At 41.1% G+C, this 21,163-nt stretch overlaps 1 protein-coding gene across 2 annotated transcripts; it reads left to right on the forward strand.

Moving 5' to 3' along the window:
• Window positions 1–401: 401 nt before the first annotated feature.
• Window positions 402–21,123, forward strand: ash2l (ash2 like, histone lysine methyltransferase complex subunit). 2 transcript variants are annotated; one of them, XM_080876628.1, is made up of 17 exons: window positions 402–490; window positions 1,465–1,522; window positions 1,604–1,749; window positions 1,845–1,933; window positions 2,039–2,133; window positions 4,261–4,356; window positions 5,306–5,401; window positions 5,493–5,568; window positions 7,566–7,583; window positions 12,161–12,260; window positions 13,946–14,163; window positions 14,929–15,096; window positions 18,742–18,935; window positions 20,495–20,587; window positions 20,681–20,779; window positions 20,868–20,927; window positions 21,013–21,123. In XM_080876628.1, the coding sequence occupies exons 1-17, from the start codon at window positions 432–434 to the stop codon at window positions 21,118–21,120; spliced, it is 1,773 nt and encodes a 590-aa protein (XP_080732754.1). In that variant the 5' UTR covers window positions 402–431; the 3' UTR covers window positions 21,121–21,123. The 2 variants fall into 2 exon arrangements, with proteins under 2 accessions (XP_080732754.1, XP_080732755.1); XM_080876629.1 differs by lacking the exon at window positions 7,566–7,583.
• The last annotated feature ends 40 nt before the right edge of the window (window positions 21,124–21,163 follow it).

A 21,163-nucleotide genomic window follows, 5' to 3' on the forward strand; every position in this document is an offset into this window, starting at 1 on the left:
ACATGGATTTTACAATTTACATTTTAAAATTTTAAATGAAAATTTTCCAATTAATGATTTTATTAGGCTGAGACTTGAAGTTGATTCAAATGGTTGTACTGTTATAGTGAAAGTAAAAAAAAAATAAAAATAAATAGAGAGAATATAATCACGATTCGACTGTTTCTAATGAATAGAGAACAACAAAACAAACAAAAACAAAAAAAACCAACTTTAACCTAACATGATTGTTTATGCTGCCCTTTAAATGTACAGCTGGATGTAATTTGTGCTTTTGATTGAGAATGGTTTGCCTTTGTTTGTTTGTTTTTTGGTAATTTTGTGTATACAAGTTGAGTACAACTTCACAAATTTGAATTCCTGTGGCGCTGATTCACTAACCGGAAGCTGTCATCTTCTCGCGATGTTTTTTGTTGTTATTGATTCGAAACATGGCGTCCGAGGTAGAGGCGGGCATTGCTACTGCAGCCGAACCTGAGTCCGGAGAAGGGTATGTGCGCCTGATGCAACAGTTTTATTGTATAGAATTTTTAGGTCATATTGCGGATTATATGTGTACATATAACCCGCATTAATTAGCATTAACGTTCTGTTTTTATCAGAAACAATGTTAGCAAACTGGCTAAACTTGCTAACTAGCGTTAGCTTTTCTTAAACTTACAGCTTAAACGCTAATGTTAGAGTTTAAGCTGGATTTATGGTCCCGCAAATGTGTCCATCCGCGTACACGTTTCCCAACATCTGCATCTGCAGGTCCATAATTTCCACTGTAGTACAAGCGTGTACAACACCGGAATAGAGCTTACCGGGGACCATTAAACCGTGCCAAAACCCAAATATCAAAAATTATAGTACGAGTAGCACAGAGTGTGGTTGCAGTGACACTTTTTTTTTTAAATTGTTTTATGCATTCGATTTCTATTCAGGTTTAACTTCGCTTTTCTCCGTCGCTAGCTAACGGACCAACAACAACACATGCGAGAGTGTCTCATAGACCGGTTGTAAGACATTGCACACCGCCTCCATCTGACAGCATAGCTCAATACTCAGCGGCCATAAATTCTGCTTAAATTCCTGACCTACCGAAAAGCGTACGCAGACGGACACATAAAGCCAGTTTGAAAGAGAAAGCAGCTTTACACCAACAGACCCTACACTGCGTGGTCTGCTGACAAACGCGTAAAATCTGGAAATTATAACTGAAGACCTTTATGTGGAAAATAGCAATTTTCTTTAGCAGTATGCTTTTGATTAAAATAAAAACTAACAAAGGGTAAACAAGTGAGCATGTACTAGCTGAAATAAGATCCCTTCATGGATGGGTAAACTTTGGTTTTCCTTTAAAAAAAAAAATAGACATTTATATTATAAAGTTAATAGAAATGTTGTTATTGCAGTTCTCTTATGGCTGCTTTTGCATGTATAATAATTGTTGGATCATCTGATTTGTCCATTGATGTTCAGGGAAACTGCATTTGGAGTGCTACCGACCATGGAGACTGAGTCATCTAATGGCAAAGAGGTAATGGTACTGAGTTATATAACTGCTAAGGCTTTGTTTTGTAAATTCTTGCTTTTAATTATCTGAGTTTGATTATTTCAGGAGGCAGCTGGTGAAGGCTCAGAGGCTGCTGACGCTCTCACTGGATCAGGAGATGAGGAAAGTGGCAGGCAGCTGGGAGAGGTGGAGCTGCAATGTGCTTTGTGCATGAAGTGGTTCACCGCTGACACATTTGGCATCGGCACAGAGTAAAGCTATTATTCGGTAGCTGGTCAGTACAATATCAGCAGCTGTGTAACGGTCCTGACAGCTTTCATGCTCCAGTCTTTCTCCTCCTCTACAGGACCTGTCTGCCCTTTATGACCAATTATGTGTTTCACTGCAACGTGTGCCATCACAGTGGTAACACATATTTTCTCAGGAAACAAGCAAGTATGTGTGCCATGTGCTTTAACCAGCTAATAACCTTTCTGAAGCTTTAAGATCATAACTTACTCTGTGTTTTGAATGACTGACAAAGCGCTTTTGGTTTCTCAGACCTGAAAGAGATGTGTCTCACAGCTCTTGCTAACCTGACATGGAGATCCAGAACACAAGACGAGCATCCAAAGACCATGTTCTCTAAAGACAAGGTGCGTGTAACTGTTTTTGGCTTTTCCAATGATATTACACTTATAGGATAGCCATTAGTCTTATAAGTAGGTGTATCAAACTGTTGCCTTCCTATCCCAGACATAGTAGATGTTCATGGAACAGTTTTAAATTCTGAGTAATGCTAATCTTTACTTAAATTACTGTTGTTGAGTTCGTTTCCTGACGCGCACTGAGTATATGAAAACTGAGGGTCAGGCAGTAAAGCAGGTCATCTACCACCTAAAAGAGCCATCTCCAGCTCCTTCAATATTCCTAAGGGTTAAAGGATAGACTATAGAACTGTATTAAAGTGGGTGTGAATGGGTGAATGAGGTTTGTGTTATACAAATTCCAGTCCAGTTAATTTCCTAAATCATAATGGGAAATGAGTACAAATAGAGCTGGGCGATAGAACGATAACGATATGTATCGCGATATAACTTTTACTCGATAGAGAAATTAAGCTATCGCGATAGACCTCGCCGCTCTTGTCCTCTTAAAAAAAAAAAAAAAAGTCAGCCAATCCAAATTAAGTAGCGCAGAGCCGAACCAATCACAGCCGCAGCGTCACGTCGCGTGACTTGTTGCATACAGCACAAGTGCCAAGCCGCACGTGTGTTTGTTTGGGAAGCAGCCAGCGGGTAATGGAGGAAATGAGTGTGCCGACTAGAAAAATCAACCGAGCGTGACCGAAGAGAAAACAGACGATGGTTCCAATGCCGGAGAGATTGTCGAACGGAAGAGCCATAGAAGTTCCGTAGTGTGAAGGTATTTCGGCTATTTCAAGTCTGACAAAAAACAGAGTAGGGTGCACTGTAAATTGTGCCGAAAGCAAGTCTGGAAATACAATAAACTGGTGCATGCGTCACACTGTGCGCCACGTTATTGTTTCGGTGAAATGGATTTCTACAATACTGTTACTGTTAATTCTACTCTCTGCAGTGTTTAAATGCTTACATATACACACAGTTACTGTCCGTCCACACATACGACTCGGTTCTGCTTCTATGCCGCAGCTTTGTTTACTTTTTCCCACCGAGGCTTCTAGACTTCTGATTGGCCAACATTTCTGCACGGTTAGGAATCTAGCGCCACCTGCTGCTTTGGCATGTTCATAGCAGCGTTTTCCTTCATTTCTCCCTTTATGTGTGGACGGGATTATTTTTTAAAACGAAAACGGAAAATCTCCGTTTTCAAAAATACCCGTGTACGTGTGGACGTAGCCTCAGTGTCTGACTGGAAGCGCTAATTCGTCATTCGGCTTTTGTCAGACTAAAGTAACTGTTAAAACTGTTTGAAAAGCTCAGCTATACAACAAGGAGAGATTGAGAATTTCCTTTTAGTTCTCAGTTTATTTGATATTGACAAAAGTTAGTCAATTTTGTCTGTTCTTCTGTAAAACAAACTAAGATTTATTTTTAGAATTAATATTTTGTTTCTAAGTGGAATTGACAATTTAGTCTGTTTCGTTTGTTCTATTTTGAAACTTAAACGCTTTAGCGGCTGCCTTTTGTGTAGTTTGCAATATTTGCCTTTATTTATCTGAAAAAGTCTCATGTTCCTTAAGTACATCTACCCTGTTGAACTTATTATGGGAAATAAATATTTAAATAAAAACAAGCTGCTGATTATTTCACATTTTACTTGTGAGCAACGGCACATTTAAATCTTACAAATATAGTTATTTGGCTTATATCGTGATAGATATCGTTATCGCCTGAAATGAAAAAAACATATCGTGATATGAAAAAATCTCATATCGCCCAGCTCTAAGTACAAACATGTATAAACACACACTGGTGGATGGTCATCTCAGAGGAGCCATGGGAGGTCAGACGGTAGTGTACCTTTTGTACCAGTTTTAAGCTGGGAAACATGTGGCCAGTTACATCAGAAGGGGAGCTGAATGTAAAATCCTTTACAAATAAATTAAGTGACTAAATTAAGTGGGAGGCAGATGATCCGCTGTGGTGACAACCTGTTAAAAGGGAGCAGGGGGAAGAATTCAAGCTTATGGACATTTATGTGAAAGAATTATTGTTTACCTTTTTTTAACTTGTTGAAGCCCTCCTAAATTGTAGGATTAATTAATTTTCAATTTTCCTTTTTATTTTCTTTTGTTACAGGATATCATCCCATTTATTGACAAGTACTGGGAGTGCATGACAACTCGACAAAGACCCGGGAAGCTCACCTGGCCAAACAATATAGTGAAGACGATGGTACAGTGACTGCTACAGTCCATTACACAGAAAATATAGGCAGTTATGCTTTAAATTCTCTTTTTTTATTAAAAAACAAAACAAAAGACAAACATGTCCATGTGAAGACAGCACAGTTAGGAAAAGAATCAGAATACTTTAATAATCCGTAAGGGAGTGATGTGGGTTACAGTTGCTTCAAGACAATAACAGTAACAGACTAAATTAATTAAATAGTACAATATATTACAAAGTTTAAAAATGTAAGAAATATCACTTAAATATACAAATAGCTCAATTTAAATATTAAGAATATTACAGAGGTGAAATATATATGATTGACATTTACCTTTAACCTGTTAAACTTTGTCATTTGTTATTTTACTGTAGAGCATGTGCAAAAGGGTGTAACTGTTGCAGTGTGCACTGTACATTAGATGGAGGAGTTGTACAGAGAGAGAGCCACATGGAAGGAATGATTTTCTGTGTCATTCAGTGGTGCATTTTGATAATCTCACTGTCTTACTGAACATGCTCCTGTGACTGGCCAGCCTCTCTGGCACCAACCTAAGGAAGTCCAGCTCCATCCCCACAACATTAATGGCCTTGTGGATGACCTTATTGAGTCTGTTGGCATCTGCGACCCTCAACCTGCTGCCCCAGAATGCAACGTCATAGAGGATGGCACTGGTCACAACAGACTCGAAAAAGTCCTGAGCATTGTCCACCAGATGTTGAAAGACCTCAGCCGCCTCAGAAAATAGTGTAGAGTGAAGTGATGTTTTTAACCCAGTCCAGTTTATTATCTATGTGTACTCTGAGGTATTTATAGAAATGTTGTTTAACCATTCTTGTAACTATCCACCCTGCTGCACTGCTATATCATGACCAGGTATCCTCATATAAATAAATATGTAATGATTATTGAAATGTTGTAGTATTAGTATTGAGTAGAACTTTTATTTTCCAGTGCAAAGAGCGCGATGTTTTCCTGGTGAAGGAACACCCTGATCCAGGCAGTAAAGACCCTGAAGAGGAGTACCCTAAATTTGGCCTTTTGGACCAGGTATTTTATTCTGTTATTTGTTGCACACTGGAGGGGCATTTGTTGCATTTTTTTAAAAATACAGTATGTAAAATATGTATTTCTTGTGTAGGACCTGGGAAACATTGGACCCTCATATGACACACAGAAACAGACTACTGGTACTCCCATGGCTGGTGGGCTCAATGGTAAGGGTGCAAAACAATATTCCAAACTGTAATAACGATAAGCACAGATTAGTCCTGTTATATAACATTGTGTGTTAAAGAAAAAGAGGCTAAAATATTTGCAGGTGGTTTCACACCCACAGTTTGATTCGTTTTTGGTTCACTTGACATTATTATAAAATAAACAGACATTTTGGATAGATTTAACAGCTGTCATCCTGCATGCAGCAACAACTCTCACAGTTGCACATGTAAAGATAACATTTCGGAGATGTCACAGCAGATGATGGTGCACTTTATCGACATTGACATGTTTATCATCATTAACAAGAAACTTATTGCAGGCATTATAATGGCCTGTAAATGGCCTGTATTTGTATAGCGCTTTTACTAGTCCCTAAGGACCCCAAAGCGCTTTACACAACCTGTCATCCACCCATTCACACACACATTCACACACTGGTGATGGCAAGCTACAATGTAGCCACAGCCACCCTGGGGCGCACTGACAGAGGCGAGGCTGCCGGACACTGGCGCCACCGGGCCCTCTGACCACCACCAGTAGGCAACGGGTGAAGTGTCTTGCCCAAGGACACAACGACCGAGACTGTCCAAGCCGGGGCTCGAACCGGCAACCTTCCGATTACAAGGCGAACTCCCAACTCTTGAGCCACGATCGCCCCATAATCTGGCTCTGGCTCAGCCAGCATATAATGTTTATAACTCTGTAGCAATCAGAATTATTGTCTGAAGGCCATGAGAAATGCCCAACAGATTTCCTTTTCCAAGTGGATCATTATGGCTGAAGAGGTTCAGTGTTTTTAGTGCGTATGTCCAACAGGGTTGGATGTATATTTATATCCATATATAAGTCACACTCAAGAGAAAAGAACATAATCAGGAGTACTCACGAATCAGAAGGAAAAGATATGATCACAGGTGGTCCATTAATGTTGTGAAGGAGGTCATGCTGAACATTGAAGTGTCAGAGGAGGATGTTAGGAATGGGGTGAGATGGAGGCAGGTGATTTGCTATGGCAACCTCTCAAGGGAGCAGCTGAAAGAGAAGATATATTCATTAAATTGTTAAGAGGTCACTGTTATACTAACTGGGCAAAATGTGCAGAAGCATATAATAGCAACTTTTCTTTTGCTAAAAAATTGAAGCTTTTGCTCAGTTATTCCACTGTTTGTGGATTCATTTATTGGTTAGGTGTAATGTTTTCAGGTTTGGGGCTAGAGATTTTTTTTTTTTTTTGAGCAAGTTAACCACCTTATCTTGATTGACTGTCATCCCTCTTGGTCACATCAGTGACAAAAAAGCCTAGCTTTTGAAATGACTTCTTGCTTTCCCGTGCTCTCTCCTTGGTCATACAAGCACTGAGGTCTCAGTGAAGGAGAGTGATGTACAGTGCGTTAGAGCAAGCTTGTGTTGATTAAAACTTTCTCTGCTGCAGTCACTCTAACATAAATGGTTTTTATTTTGATTGGGCTTTTTTTCACCATAGAACTGGATAAAATTTCCTTGGATACATGCCAAGGCCCTCCTTTTCAGGCAGAGTTGGTTAGGTTTCATTTGCACCAGAGTTTGACAGCTTTCACAAACTGCTGGCATCTATCATAGTAAACCCTTGATTACAATTTCCATGTCCTCCAGGGTTTGCTAGGGTCCAAGTGATATAAATTTTGCCATCAGATGGTGAGTGTGAGGGCAGGGCAGACCTTGATGTGCCTGCCTATTGATTTTTGTTTGTCTTCTCCCCCCTTTTGCTACCTGACTTGTCCACAGAGAAGTGAACATCAATCTGAGTGTAACAGGAATGACTACTTGGCCATTGTGTCTCTACCTTTCCATGTCCACAACAGAGTATAATCAAGGCGTAAGAGTGTGACTAAACTGAACCAAATGGGTTGGGTGTGAAATCAGCCTTACATGAATAATGAGCTGTAAACTCCCCAAACTCAATCAAATGGTGTGATATGTGATTCCCATAGTGATTCTGTGCATTATGTTCCAGGTGGATCTTCTTTCTCAGGTGAATATGTGGTGTGTTGGCATCTGGAGTAATTAGTGTGGGGTTTGTGTGTGTGTGTGTCATAACTTCTCTGGATAGAAGTTGGCCCAAATGTTCCTATCAGACTTTCCTGTGTAGCACAAACCAACCCAAACTGATCCCCAAAAAGCATCTTGAGGGCAACTTCATCCATATCCAGTTGTAACCTCCCTGTTTGCTCTCTGTATCTGTTTGGTCTCCCACCCACCTTCTAAAAAGCTTTTACCCTCATTTGTGAATCTTTCTTGTCTCTGGCTTGCTGCTAATGAGCTCTGAAATCCTTCAAAATCTCCCGACTGTAATGGCACTCTGCCCTTCCAAAGTGCAATGGCTGCAAGAATAGATTTTCATTTTTGATTTGCTATTGGCTTTTACCCAATGCTTATTAGCCTCATCCTCTTCAATTGCCTCCATCTCAAGTTTTGTGTCACAGGTCTGGAGCCATAAAATTACTTTAAAAAGATAAGCTCGACGGCAAAGGGAAAAAAAAAACTCAAAATGACAGGTTTTAGACATTTCTAGAAACAATCTATACAAAAATATCCTACAGTAGTGTGAAAAATTTATTATTTTCTCGCATTTTATTTACCGAACAATTGTGTTCAATAAATAAAATGGAAATTGTGAAAATAATGTCTAGATTAGAATCTTTAATGTTTGTAGTTTGTGATGATCAAATATTTTAACATCACAATGAATTTTAAAAATTAGTTGTTGTTGGCATTAAGCTGTACTTGCAATGGGATGTTTATAATATGCATTTATTACTTCAGCTCACACCTACATTCAGTGGTTAAACCTGTAGTTCACAAATAGCCTTTTTCCATTAATACCTACTTGGGTTGGCTTGACATGGCTCAACTCGGTTTGTAGGGTTTCCAATATAAATGGTACCAGGTATTTTCTTTAGTACCACCTCTGCTGGGGTTCCAAGCAATCTGAGGCAAAAATCTGACGTCAACATACTTCGTGCCAATGATGAAAGTGTCTCTCCTTCGTGAAAATCAACACCAATTTTGAAACCCAGCAATGAGGGGGCAAAAAAATAAGAACACTGTGGTCCCAGAATCTGACAAAAAGCCATACACTGAGCAGCAGGTATACCGTTGACTCAGCGTCCTCCTTTGTTGTGGGGTTTGTGTTGCATGCAAATGAGTCACGGGACCTTCGACTATGTTGCTATAATGACCCCATGTACATTTGGTGGTATTCAGTTGTAATGAAAATGACCAAAACTGCAGATATGTGATTAGGTACTAGTGGAAAAGACCTATAATTTAGTTAAAAGTAAAGTCAGGTAAAGTAAAAGATGTCCAGATGTATATTGAACAACTGAGTAGCACGTTAGAATTGGAGACAAAAATTTGACTTAAAAATTAGAAAAATAAGAACTGAGTTATGTGCAGCTACTGAGAAGCCATCACTTGGATCACTAAACTTATTGATAAGTGGGCATGTTTGGTTAGTTCTTGTTTACCTTAGAGCACTTAATTCTGACTTTCTATTTGTGTTTGGAGGAATGAGTTGAATCAAATGAGTAGGTCTTGTTCCATTTAATTTACATTTTGCCAGACAGATGTGGCAAGGGCACATCAAAGAGGCATTAGAGGCTCATAGTATTTGGAAAATGCCACATAACTCATGGACTAATTCCTGCCTTTTTGTGTCTGCTGTCCTTCCTGTGTACTCCAGATGCTGAATAAGCTGCTTTCTCCATTTGTGTGTGTATGCTTAGTGGTGGTTTTGGCAATATTATTATAAAAAAAAAAGAAAGAAAGAAAGAAAGAAACAATAGTTGTATATCAAATAGTAATATTGAGCAGCAAACATTTGTCTTTAAAGTCATTTACACATATTTATTGCAACTTGTTTTCAATGGCTGTCTGTCCACAAATTCACTGCTGCTTTATCTGTACTCTGGCCTTTGGGTTCAGTTACACCAACAGCACTTGAGCTAAGTCAGTCATAACTTACTGTAACTTCTTGTGTAGCCCCGGTTCTCAAAGCAGCACATGTTAGATGTTTCACTTGGAGATGCACATTGCTGGGTATTCTTCAGAAGCATGATACCAGTCCTGATCTGCTGATGATCACAACAACTGTTGGGCTGAACCACTCACCCTTAAATAGCTTGCTCTATTGCACAGTCTGGACAAACGTGAGGAGGGAGGACCAGCATGTTGTGGCACAGATGCCCTTTAAACAGGGCTCAGGATGCTGCTAGACAACAAGTAAAGTGAGCTTGCAGACCCACTGGCACCTGCAGCCCCTGACTTGTATAAACACTGATAAGCCAACCCAGTAAATGAAAAGCTGAAGAACTTTGCCGAAAACTCTTTTTCCTGCACAAAAAAAGCATTCGAAATGCAAACAGGGCACATATTATTCTTTAGACAAAACCAAAGGAGACATGGAGAGATAAAAGGCACATATGAACCAATCACGTTAGGAAATGAATGCTCTCCCCTTGCAGAGGCCCAAATCACTGCTAAGTCTCCAGAGGCCATCTGGGGGCCCCTTTAAAATGTTTTCATTTTAAAGGGGCCCCCAGAAAAGGACATGCAGGATGGTTGGCCAGCTGTTTTATCCCCAAACCCTACATGACAAATAGTAATAGCAGCCCAGTAAACTTTAAATGTGCTTGTCAATCAGGTCTTAAAAGAATGACAAAAAACTACTCAAACCAGACATGGAAAGGGAATGTGACACCAATCCTCATTCTCTGTTTACAATTTTAAAGAGATCTGGTGGATCCCAAAGCATTTTAAATGGTGTTAAACCCTGTGGAAGGCCATCGGCTCTTGCACTTTTCAGCTTGTGCAACCAGTGTGAATGCAGTTCCCCCTAACATTTGAACATTTACTGATTACCCTTCCTGTAAACTGCCCCAGCTGGACAAGCTTGATTCCACAGTGACTGCTCTCTGAGACTTCACGGTGCCCACTGGGACTCCTTGCGTCAGAAAAGCTGGATGTCACCAATGGCATAATGCTATTGTGCATTCTACTGTTACAATTACTCTTTTCTGCTGTGCACTGGGCTAGGTCTGAGATATGACACCCAGCACTTAAAACTCCCTCCTCTATACCCAGCTGAATCAGACTACTAGGGTACCTGATGCTATAAGCCCCAGTAACAAATGCATAATCTGAAGGTACCCATTTGTGCAGGTGGTAAAGAATGAGGCACGCTCTGAATGCCTTCACTTTAGTAAAGGAAATTGAGTGTCTTTTAAACTGTCTACTTCCCATTACCCCAAACCTGTTGCCAAAGATGGCTGCCCCTCCCTGAGCCTGGTTCCTCCGAAGGGTTTTTCCTCTTAAAAAGAAGTTTCTCCTTCTCACTGACACCAAGTGCTTGCTCAAAGGGGTTCATTCGATTCTTGGGATTTTCTCTTTATTGTTGTAGGGTCTTTACCTTACAATATAAAGTGAGGCAGTTGTTGTTATGATTTGGTCATATATAAATGGAATATAATTTAATTGAGTTCACGGATAACCCAGAAAAGTTATGTTGTTGACAACTTTTTCTGTGTTTATAGAAATGCTCAGGTAGGTCACTGTGTAGCACTGTGTACTTGTAACAGGCGCCTCAGATACCTGCTGTCAGGGTAAAATTATGTGTCTTACAGATGTAAACCAGTTTCCCTGGTGCGTTAGACATCTCAGAGATACATGAGTGACCATCCCAAATTTGTATGTTGTGAGTAAACTGTTCAGACCCTGCAGAACAGGGCAAATGCTGCCCTATGTTCACCAAATTTTTATAATCACCTTGATCTTTTCCCACACATGCCTTCTGTGACACTGATACCTCTTCCAGCAGCTGGGAATAACTGGTTTGCTGGTATTCTCTGTTACCACAGCAAGCCAAGTAATATTCAACCTGTAATGTAGCACATTTGCAGACGTTCTGCATATCTGTCCTAGCAGTGGGGGAGTTTGGTGCGCTGTCCTCTTTACCTCAAGGGGGAATGAAAATTTTATGCGTCATCCTCCTAGTTGGATATGAGGAGCTGTGAGGTGTTCTCATAGTGATCCTCATAATCTCCAGTACCTCATTCAGTGGTGCCACAGTGGCAAGGTCCATTTGTGGTTAAACTTCCACAACTCCTTGTCATCACTGTCAGTCAACATGTCAGCCCAGAGTCGACTGTTCCCTCAGGACTGCAGGAGGGCACTGTCATTTCTGCAGATTTCTGCACCAAACTAGTGAAAGAAAAGACCAACCTAGTAGTTAAGGTCAGGTTCAGTAAATACCAGTTGGTGTAATCAGACCTGAAGACTAGTGCCTGCAGTACTGCAAGTCTTTATATGTCCACCACACCTAGGTAGAGCTAAGCTAATGGAAAGCTAATTTAAGACGCCGGCCCTGCAATAAATTCTCCTTTCATGAATATTGGTTGAGATTGATGAGAGGGGAGAAAAGCTGACATAAGGAAAATTTCTTGCAGGACTGTGTGAGAAATTGGCATCTAAGTGTATATTGCCTTTGCTACTGTCTGGCTGTTTGTGTGCCTGTGTGGGTTCATTTGAATAATCTATCTTATGTTCTTGAAGGTGCTTTGGCCCCTGGCCCAGGAAAAGGAAGAGGTGCCAAACGTAAACAACAGCAGCAACAAGAGGGGACGGCTGCAGGAGCAGCTAAGAGAACTAGGAGGTACTAACGGTCCTGTATTATGATATTGCACTGTTGTATGTTCTGTCTGTTATGTATCATGTATAACAACTGGGAGGCTTGTGTTTATTATATACTCAGTTATCACTATAACATCAGCAAAGTTTATTTAAATGTGATGAATCAACTAATGTCAAATACATATTGCATAGCTAAGTTATAGCTTTCTGGCTATATGCCTGCATGATGGCCATTACTGTTTAAAACAAATATAAAATATGCATCTTTGCTTACATTATATGATTTGGTGATGGCTAAAATCCATTTAGTTGGTGAGGTAATTTGGCAAACTGGCACTTAGCATTTCCATTCTGGTTGAAGAATTCCTCAAAGTGACAGGCATAATGTCCAGGGGAAATACTTTGGGACAAAGTCAACATAGGCTTTTTTTCTTCTTTTTCCCCCTGATACACAGGCAATAGGTGAGCATTGATCAACCAGCTTAGTTTATGTTTGCAGTTAAAGGCAACCAAGGGAGTTTGATTTCGGAGTCTATTTAAGTTTTAAGGTTTAGGTAAGTCTATTCGGACACTGGGCCTCATTTATTAAAATTTCCGAGGAAATGTTCTTACCGTGTGCAAAAAAGTGGATTCCACACAAAATTACTGTTGAAATGATTAACTGCACATACTTGGTGCAGTTAATCATACATCTATTTTGTTCTCACCACATGCATATCATAGTAAATCAGAATCATTCAGAACCAACAGCCTTGTGCACTCTCCATACAATTTGCATGTTGCCCTGCCTCCATTTCACAATATAAGTACATACTTTTGAGTGATGTTGTTGTAAGAGAAGCCTGTACCTCTAAGGCAAAATATAAGCAAAAAAATCTGTCCCAGAAAATTGAATGGTAGTTTTGCAGGTCCACGTAGACAGCCGGAAGAAACTGCTTTCCAAAGTGTAAGTGACAGTCATTTAAAAATAATAATAATAAAAAGCAACACTTGGGCTGAAAACAGTACATGAGTGATTACGGACTTTGTGATGGATGGCGATATCATCACCCTGACTGCAGGGAATATACTTTCTTCTCACATGTTCATCACTCTTACTCTTGTCTGGATTATTACCTAGTCAGCAGCTCACTGTTGAGACACTGTTTCAGACACTTAGATACACCCAATAGCTGTCAGCGATCATGCTCCTGTGTCTTTAATACTAGTAATTAAGAAGGTCATTCTGCCAAGTAAAAACTGGAGATTTAATAAATCATTGCTTAAAGACGAAAGAGAAAGAAGAAAAGAGAAAACAAGTATTCAAGAATTGGAGGAAACCAATAAATCCTTTTCATTTCATTCATTTGGTTGATTCTCAATATGATAAACTTCTCAGATTAGCTGGCAGGAGGTCTTATCATCTTTTTGAAGATGCCCACTACTTTTGAGGAGACCACTCTGCAGGCAGGAGGATCTGCCAGAGGTGGAGGGGCTGGATGGGCCTGGACCCCCCTGTCCTTGTTGGATTTTGGGGAATTTATTAAAAAAAAAAAAAAACATAGCTTGTGGGCATTTTAGTTATGGATATATAACAAATATATAGTTATATAGATGTCATAGTTATCCCTATGCATTTTTCTAATGCAAATCTATTTTGTTCCTCATGCAACTTTAACACGTGCATGCTACCATTAAATTACAACTGGTCATTCTATCTCTTTGCAGCGACCCTCTGTTCTCTGCTCAGCGGCTGCCTCCTCATGGTTACCCACTGGAGCACCCATTTAATAAAGATGGCTACCGTTATGTCCTAGCAGAACCAGACCCGCATGCTCCAGACCCAGAGAAGCTCGAGTTGGACTGTTGGGCAGGCAAACCCATACCTGGTGATCTGTACAGAGCCTGTCTGTATGAGAGAGTGCTGCTGGCCTTACATGACAGAGGTATGGGTTTCAAGGACGTTCTGTTTTCTTCGTATGAACAATACTGCGCACAAGGCTTGAGCCACCCTTGAGTTCATTGTATTTTGTTTGAGGCAGTTTATTGAAACACGGACAACGAAAATGTAAATTCATTATATGAGGCAGAGTGTAGAATGTCAAGAAGTTTGAAAGTCGATATATATCTTTTTCCTTCAAAACAGCCTGAACTCTCTTTGGCAGCTTTTTTTGTTATTCATTTTCGCAGTCCTCGGGAGTAGTTTATCAGGCATCTGATGCAAAATTGTTACCTACAGTGAAATTGGACCCCTTCCAACCAAACATGCTGTTGAAACCACAAACATCATATTGGAAAGACAATGTGATGTTTGTGCTAAAGGAATAAGGATCACAATATCTTTAGGGGCAAAAAGTGCCTAAAGATATAACTGAAAATTGGTCCTTTGCTAAGTTTTCTGTTATGCTTGGGCACAACACTGAATCATCCCTCAACTTAGAAACTAATGAATGTTTGAATCATTCATAGGTGAGTTGCTTAACAAATTTTCCTCTGAAAATTTTCTAGTACAAAGACTGAAACTGAATCCAAAAGTAGTTAATATCTTGATGTTCAGAAAGTACAACTGTTGCTCAAAACCACTTTTAAAAAACAAATTACAAAAAAGTCCGGTTCCTTGAACACAAAATGGAGTGAGGTTATAGGTGACTCAAGACTTTTCATGGCACTTTACTTTATGCTGTGTATGAATAAGTATGTTTATGTTGCAGCGCCTCAGTTGAAGATCTCTGATGACCGCCTGACAGTGACTGGGGAGAAGGGTTATTCAATGGTCCGAGCTTCCCATGGCGTTCGGAAAGGCGCCTGGTACTTTGAGGTGTCTGTTGATGACATGCCTCCAGAGACCGCAGCCAGACTTGGCTGGTCTCAACCACTTGGTCAGTAGTGCTTTGTACTCATACAAATATGATTACATTTACATCTACAATATAGTTTGTGTACAGAGTAGGGCTGGGCCATATTATACCGTTCACGGTAATACCGGTATAATGTTAGGCAACGATAGGAAAATGAAATATCGCGATAGAATGGGAGTAAAACGCGCATGCGCAGTGCCTTTGTTTTCATACGCACATGGCCGATTGTTGAGTGAAACAGATGAACCAGAATTGGCTTGTAAAAATGGTGCAACTTCAGTGATGTGGAACTGGTTTGGTGTTTGTCCGTCAGATACACGACAAAGCACATTTTTTTGCAGAACATGCAAGCGGGCTGTCGTTATTGTCGTATTTGTCGGACTAAGATGCTGGGAGTAATCTGGGTCCTAAACTCCGTATGCTTCAGGTCAAACGAACACTGCAGCATCACCAAGAGTTAACTGTCTAAATTCTTTCATCTTTAATAAAACGATCAGCATTGCTGCTTTACCAGGTGTAACTATGAAGTTTAACTTCCAGGCATCCATGAAAACAAAATGTATTACATTTAACGGAGTTAGAAGTTAGCAGGAAGTTAGCGGAAGTTAGCGCGCTAGTTTCGCTAGTTACCTAAGCATGATATTGCATGTTCTGACTGAGAGATTTCTGAAAAAAATCAAACGTACAGCTCTGCTATCACTTCCAACATAAATGAAGACAGGAAACTAAACAGCAGTGACGTTTGTAGGGTTACTGAAGTTGGGCTAGCTGGTATATAATTATATGCTACGTGCTCGCTAGCGACACAGCTATGTTAGCATAACATAAACAGTGAAGCTGGAGGACGAACACTTAACACTTTTCCACTTATAAAAGTTAACGTGAAGGTTCCTCATGGTTAGAGACAAATGCAATCGCATGGCAGGATGCTGTAAACGGACCAAACTTCAGTCAGGAGAACAACTGAGATAATCCATCCACAATACGAGGTTAGTCATTAATATACTGCAACAACATGGGAATAGAGCAGCTGCCAGAGAATTCAACATTAATGAATCAATGGCACAGAAGTGGAGGAAGCAAGAAGAATGAGTTTAATAAAGTTTGATTTATCTGACTGCTTTGTTTCGCTTAATGTGCCTTATAATCCCGTGCACCTTATGGTCCGAAAAATACGTACTGCACGCTGCAGTTTAATGTTGGGAAGCACCTCTTTTTAACTTCAGTGGATATTATACATGGTTATGCTCAGGATATGTCAGCACATTTCTACTGGAAATGCCTTTTGGTTAAACTTTCAGCAAGGAATTTGCATTTGCACTGTTAAATTTTTATAAAGCTTTAATGTACATAAAAACCAGTTTCTTGTTTAAGTGAAAATAAATGGAAGGTTGTCTTTTTGCGCTAGTAATGTTGTGGAGTTGTATTTTGTCTCGCATCAATTATATCGTCAGTTATATCGTTATCGCAAATTTTCAAATATATATCGTGATAAATATTTTTGGCCATATCGCCCTGCTCTACTACAGAGTAGAAAGACATATACAATGGCATTAAAATAATATATAATTATAAAGTCTCATCAATTGACTGTAGATTAGATTAATAAGAGTTTACAAGGTTATCATAGTTCAGTAAAGCTAAACTAAAAATACAAACTTGGGTGTGGAAAGATATTTTTCTTAACTTGTAAAAGAATAAAAACAAATTTAAAGAAAATTATATAGTGTATCTGAAAAATTAACTAAAAGAAATGTATATTTTGTGCATTGAGGCAGGAATGTCATCACTGTGGGTCAATATCATTTAAGTGTATTGTGATAACCAGAGCCTTCATTCTGATTTAAAAACTAAAACTATAGAAACAATTGTTTGTTACAAAAACTAACAAATTGAAAATCAAATTTTAATACAGAAAAAAATGAAATGATGGAAAGAAAAAATAATGGCTTATATTAGACCTTTAGATTTCCCTTAGTGATGACATTTTGTCACAGTAGTAATCTTGCTCAAAAGGACCACAGATTCAGGTTTGGGTCGGTCAGGTGTGTGCTCGGCTGAAGAGCAAGTGGGACACTCCGTTCATTAGACTTATAGCTGAACTGCCAAATCAGGCTCAGGCTGTTTAAAGTGAGGCTAGGGTGACGTCTAATGATGGTTTGCAGGGTGCCAGGAAGATTTTATGGTGTTTAAGGCCCTGGGGTCTTGTCCTCTGTGCATGGTGATGTCTGGGTCTTCTGTACTCTTGAGGACCCATGCAGGGCTCAGATCTCCTGGATCTCTGGCTTCTCACTCTTATCATGATTGTTATGTAATAAATATATTAATGTGAATAGTATTTATTTATTTATTTTTATTTATTTATGTTTAAGGAAAAGAAATTGAGTAGCAGGAGAGATTTGTAGAGCTACCCTTGACAAAGCAAATGTGTTTGGCACATCAGAATTCAGTTTGCCTTTGGGCTCTCAAAGCTGTGCTCCTGAGATAGTAATTATATTGGGGCTACCTGCTGTTATTGCCGATCTAATGGTAAATGGCCTGTATTTGTATAGCGCTTTTACTACAGAGCTATTTTCAGTTTTTGGACAATAAAGATTAGTTGTATATACATTAACATGTTCAAAATGCACAACATGTACATTTAATGTTGGCTTTGGCTCAGGAGGCAGAGTAGGTCACAAGACTGGCAGGGATATTAAGATACTAACCCCAAATTGCTCTCCATTGTTTCCATCGGCGTGTGACTGTTGGATAGAAAGCACTTAAGCATAGAAAAAAAGTGGTCAGTTGATCATTAGCACCTGTTTTTGTTTTTATGTGCATTAAAGTTATATAAAAATGTGTACATAAAATCGTTTCCAGGTCAGTAAACACACCCAGAATTCATACATAAAGCACACGGGATTATAAGGGGCACTGTCGATTTTCAGAAAAATCAAAGGATTAATTTTAAGTGTGCCGTATTTTCCAAAAAACACGGTAATAACGACGGCCCGCTAGCATGCTCTACCAAAAATAGTACTTTGTTGTGTATCTGACGGACGAAAGCTAAACCAGTTCCACACTGAAGTTGCAACATTTTTACAAACCAATTCTGGTTCATCCGTTTCATTCAACGATCCGCTTTCGTCCGCCATGCTTTTTCTGCCATGTGCCTATGAAAACAAAGGCACTGCACATGCAAGTTTTACCCATATTCTATCACGATATTTCATTTTCTTATCGTTGCCCAACATTATACCAGTATTACCATGAACTGTATGATATGACCCAGCCCTAGTGTATACTGCGTCTTATGTAGTGACTTCGGGGACAGCCTTCAGCCACCTCTGTGGCTCCTAACTAGATGGGAGGCTAAGAAATTCACAAACCTCAAAATTTTTCTTTAATGAGTATCTGCCATTATTATGTATTGATATATACATCAGAACAGGTCCTCTTTTTCCTTTCAGCTTTAAGGTTTGTTTGTCCTTACTCATTTTTCAGTTAATATGTATTCCCTTCAATTTAAATAATAAATTGTGTTGTCACTCTTTACCAGAGTGGATAGTGGATATCATTCTTTGGCATAATCTGGCAGCCCTAATATAGAGTTAGATACTCAGCTGCTTTGACAAAATGTTAATACCACAATATCTAACATGTTGGATCTTATTTATAACTTAGGTAACCTGCAGGCGCCTCTGGGTTATGACAAGTTCAGCTACTCTTGGCGCAGTAAGAAAGGGACGCGGTTTCACCAGTCAATAGGAAAACATTATTCCTCAGGCTACAGTCAGGGAGACACACTGGGCTTCTTCATAGAGCTGCCTGAAGACACAGAGACAGCGAAGGCTCTGCCTGATACATACAAGGACAAGGTAACCGCAGCTACATCAGCTGCACTTCTGATTTCTTCTTGTGTTCAGTATTGCATTTCTGTCACATGCAGTTGTATCAAAATGGTCCCAAGAGCTTGGCTGTGTTTCATTTGTCCACCTCCCATGTTACTTATACAAGAGAGATAAATGCCAATCAGATTTATACCACTGGATACCACTGCCAGTATTTTTTAAAGGAACAGCAACTGTTGGAATGATAGATGTGTTCCTCTGAGCCAGAATTTGTGTTGTAGAAATAACACAAATTAACAGTATTATTACTAGGCTGGAGTAAATAAAAATAAATAAATAAATAAATAAAATAATATAAATATATATTTGTGGTGGGGCGTGGTTTGCGGTGCCGTGCGGACGCACCTGCACGGCATCCGCAATCACGCCCGCCGTGTTAAAACACGGGGACTCAGGGGTTGGTGTGGGTGTGGTGTGACGTGAATTAAATAAAGTTGGCTCTGAACGTTGCTCCGGGGTCCCGCCGTGCCTTATTCACGCCACATTGGTGCCGAAACCCAGGAGGCGGCACGGCGGGTCCGTATCGGAGCCAGGGAATGGAGGAGCTGGCCCGGAGGGTGGCCGAAATGGCGGCCGCCCAGCGGGAGCAGGCGGCGGAGGTGCGTCGCCAGCAGGAAGAGCTGCAGGACCGGTCCGAGCGCCACCTGGAAAGGATTGGGGAGCTGGTGGCGCTGCTCTGGGCCAGGGCGCCACCCCTACAAGTGTGTCCCGAGGACAGTGAAGCGGTGGAGGAGCCGTGTGGGGCACCTCGGCAGCCGGAGGTGGTGGACGAGTCATGCGGGGGTCCGAGCCTGCCGGGAGCGGTGGAGGAGCCGCTCCAATCGGAGGCGGAGGACGAGGCGGGCGAGGGTCTACACCTGCCGGAGGAAGAGGAGTCGCTCCACCCAGAGGTGGACGAGGGGCTGTGCCTGCTGGAGGCGGAGGCGCAGTGCGGGGAGCCGCTCCAAACGGGAGTGGCGGAGGCGGTGGCGGAGCAGCTGTGCGAGGAGACGGAGGTCCCTGCTCCAGGGCAGCCTGCGCAGCCAGAGTTGGAGGCAGAGGAGCGGGACAGCCCCGCTAAGCCGGGGGTCGGCGGGCTGGCTAGTCCAGCCTCGCTGCCACCAGTCGATTCTGCGCGCCTGACGTCTGCCCAGCTGCCTGGGTACAGGAGCTCACGGCCATGCCTGTGGGGCCGTGTCCGCTTGCTACGCGGCCGACCTCCGGGCCAACTTCGCCGTTGCCGCTGGATGCGCGGGCGGCCACCAGAATGGACGCTTCCCCGTCGCTTGGGCTGGGGCGCCGATGTTTTGGGCCGAGTCTCGCCCCAGTTCGCGGGGGGGGGGGAGTAGGTTCGGCCAGATTGCTCCCCGGCCTCAATCGGGCGATGGGGGTATGTGGTGGGGCGTGGTTTGCGGTGCCGTGCGGACGCACCTGCACGGCATCCGCAATCACGCCCGCCGTGTTAAAACACGGGGACTCAGGGGTTGGTGTGGTGTTTTCATGTCTTTCTTGGACTAGTTGGATCTAAAACCAGTTTCTCTTTTCAGGCACTAATTAAGTTTAAGAGTTACCTGTACTTTGAGGAGAAGGACTATGTGGACAAAGCAGAGAAAAGCCTCAAGCCAATGAGTCCCAGCAGGGTTAGAACATTTTTTCAAAATTAATTCCAGTGGAGAAAACCTACTGTCATTTTCCACTACCTACCTCTTATTGGCCCGGCTCTTGTTTTTCAGATGATTTTCTACAAAAATGGAGTGAACCAAGGTGTTGCCTTTGAAAACCTGTTTGAGGGCATCTACTTCCCTGCCATCTCACTATACAAGAGCTGCACAGTGAGTACACATGCACATTTGATGATTTATTTGATTTTAAGGTTGGAAAGGGGTTTGTTTTTTTTTAAGTATACCCTTACCTCTTCAGGTTTCTGTCAATTTTGGACCCCACTTCAAATACCCTCCAAAGGATGTTAAGTACCAGCCGGTGAGAGCTTCATACCTTTTAAGATTCCCAACTTTCTCCAAATGATCTTGAAACTTCCTCTGAGTCATTGTTTGATTACTTTCAGATGAGTGACATGGGCTGGGGAGCTGTGATCGAACACACTCTGGCTGACATGCTGTACCATGTGGAGACTGATGTGGATGGACGACGTAGTCCTCCATGGGAGGGATGAAAACATTGAACTGACTATACACACACCCCTGAGTCAAAAACGT

This window comes from Rhamphochromis sp. 'chilingali', assembly GCF_963969265.1.
Source record: "Rhamphochromis sp. 'chilingali' genome assembly, chromosome: 2".
Lineage (NCBI taxonomy): Eukaryota > Metazoa > Chordata > Actinopteri > Cichliformes > Cichlidae > Rhamphochromis > Rhamphochromis sp. 'chilingali'.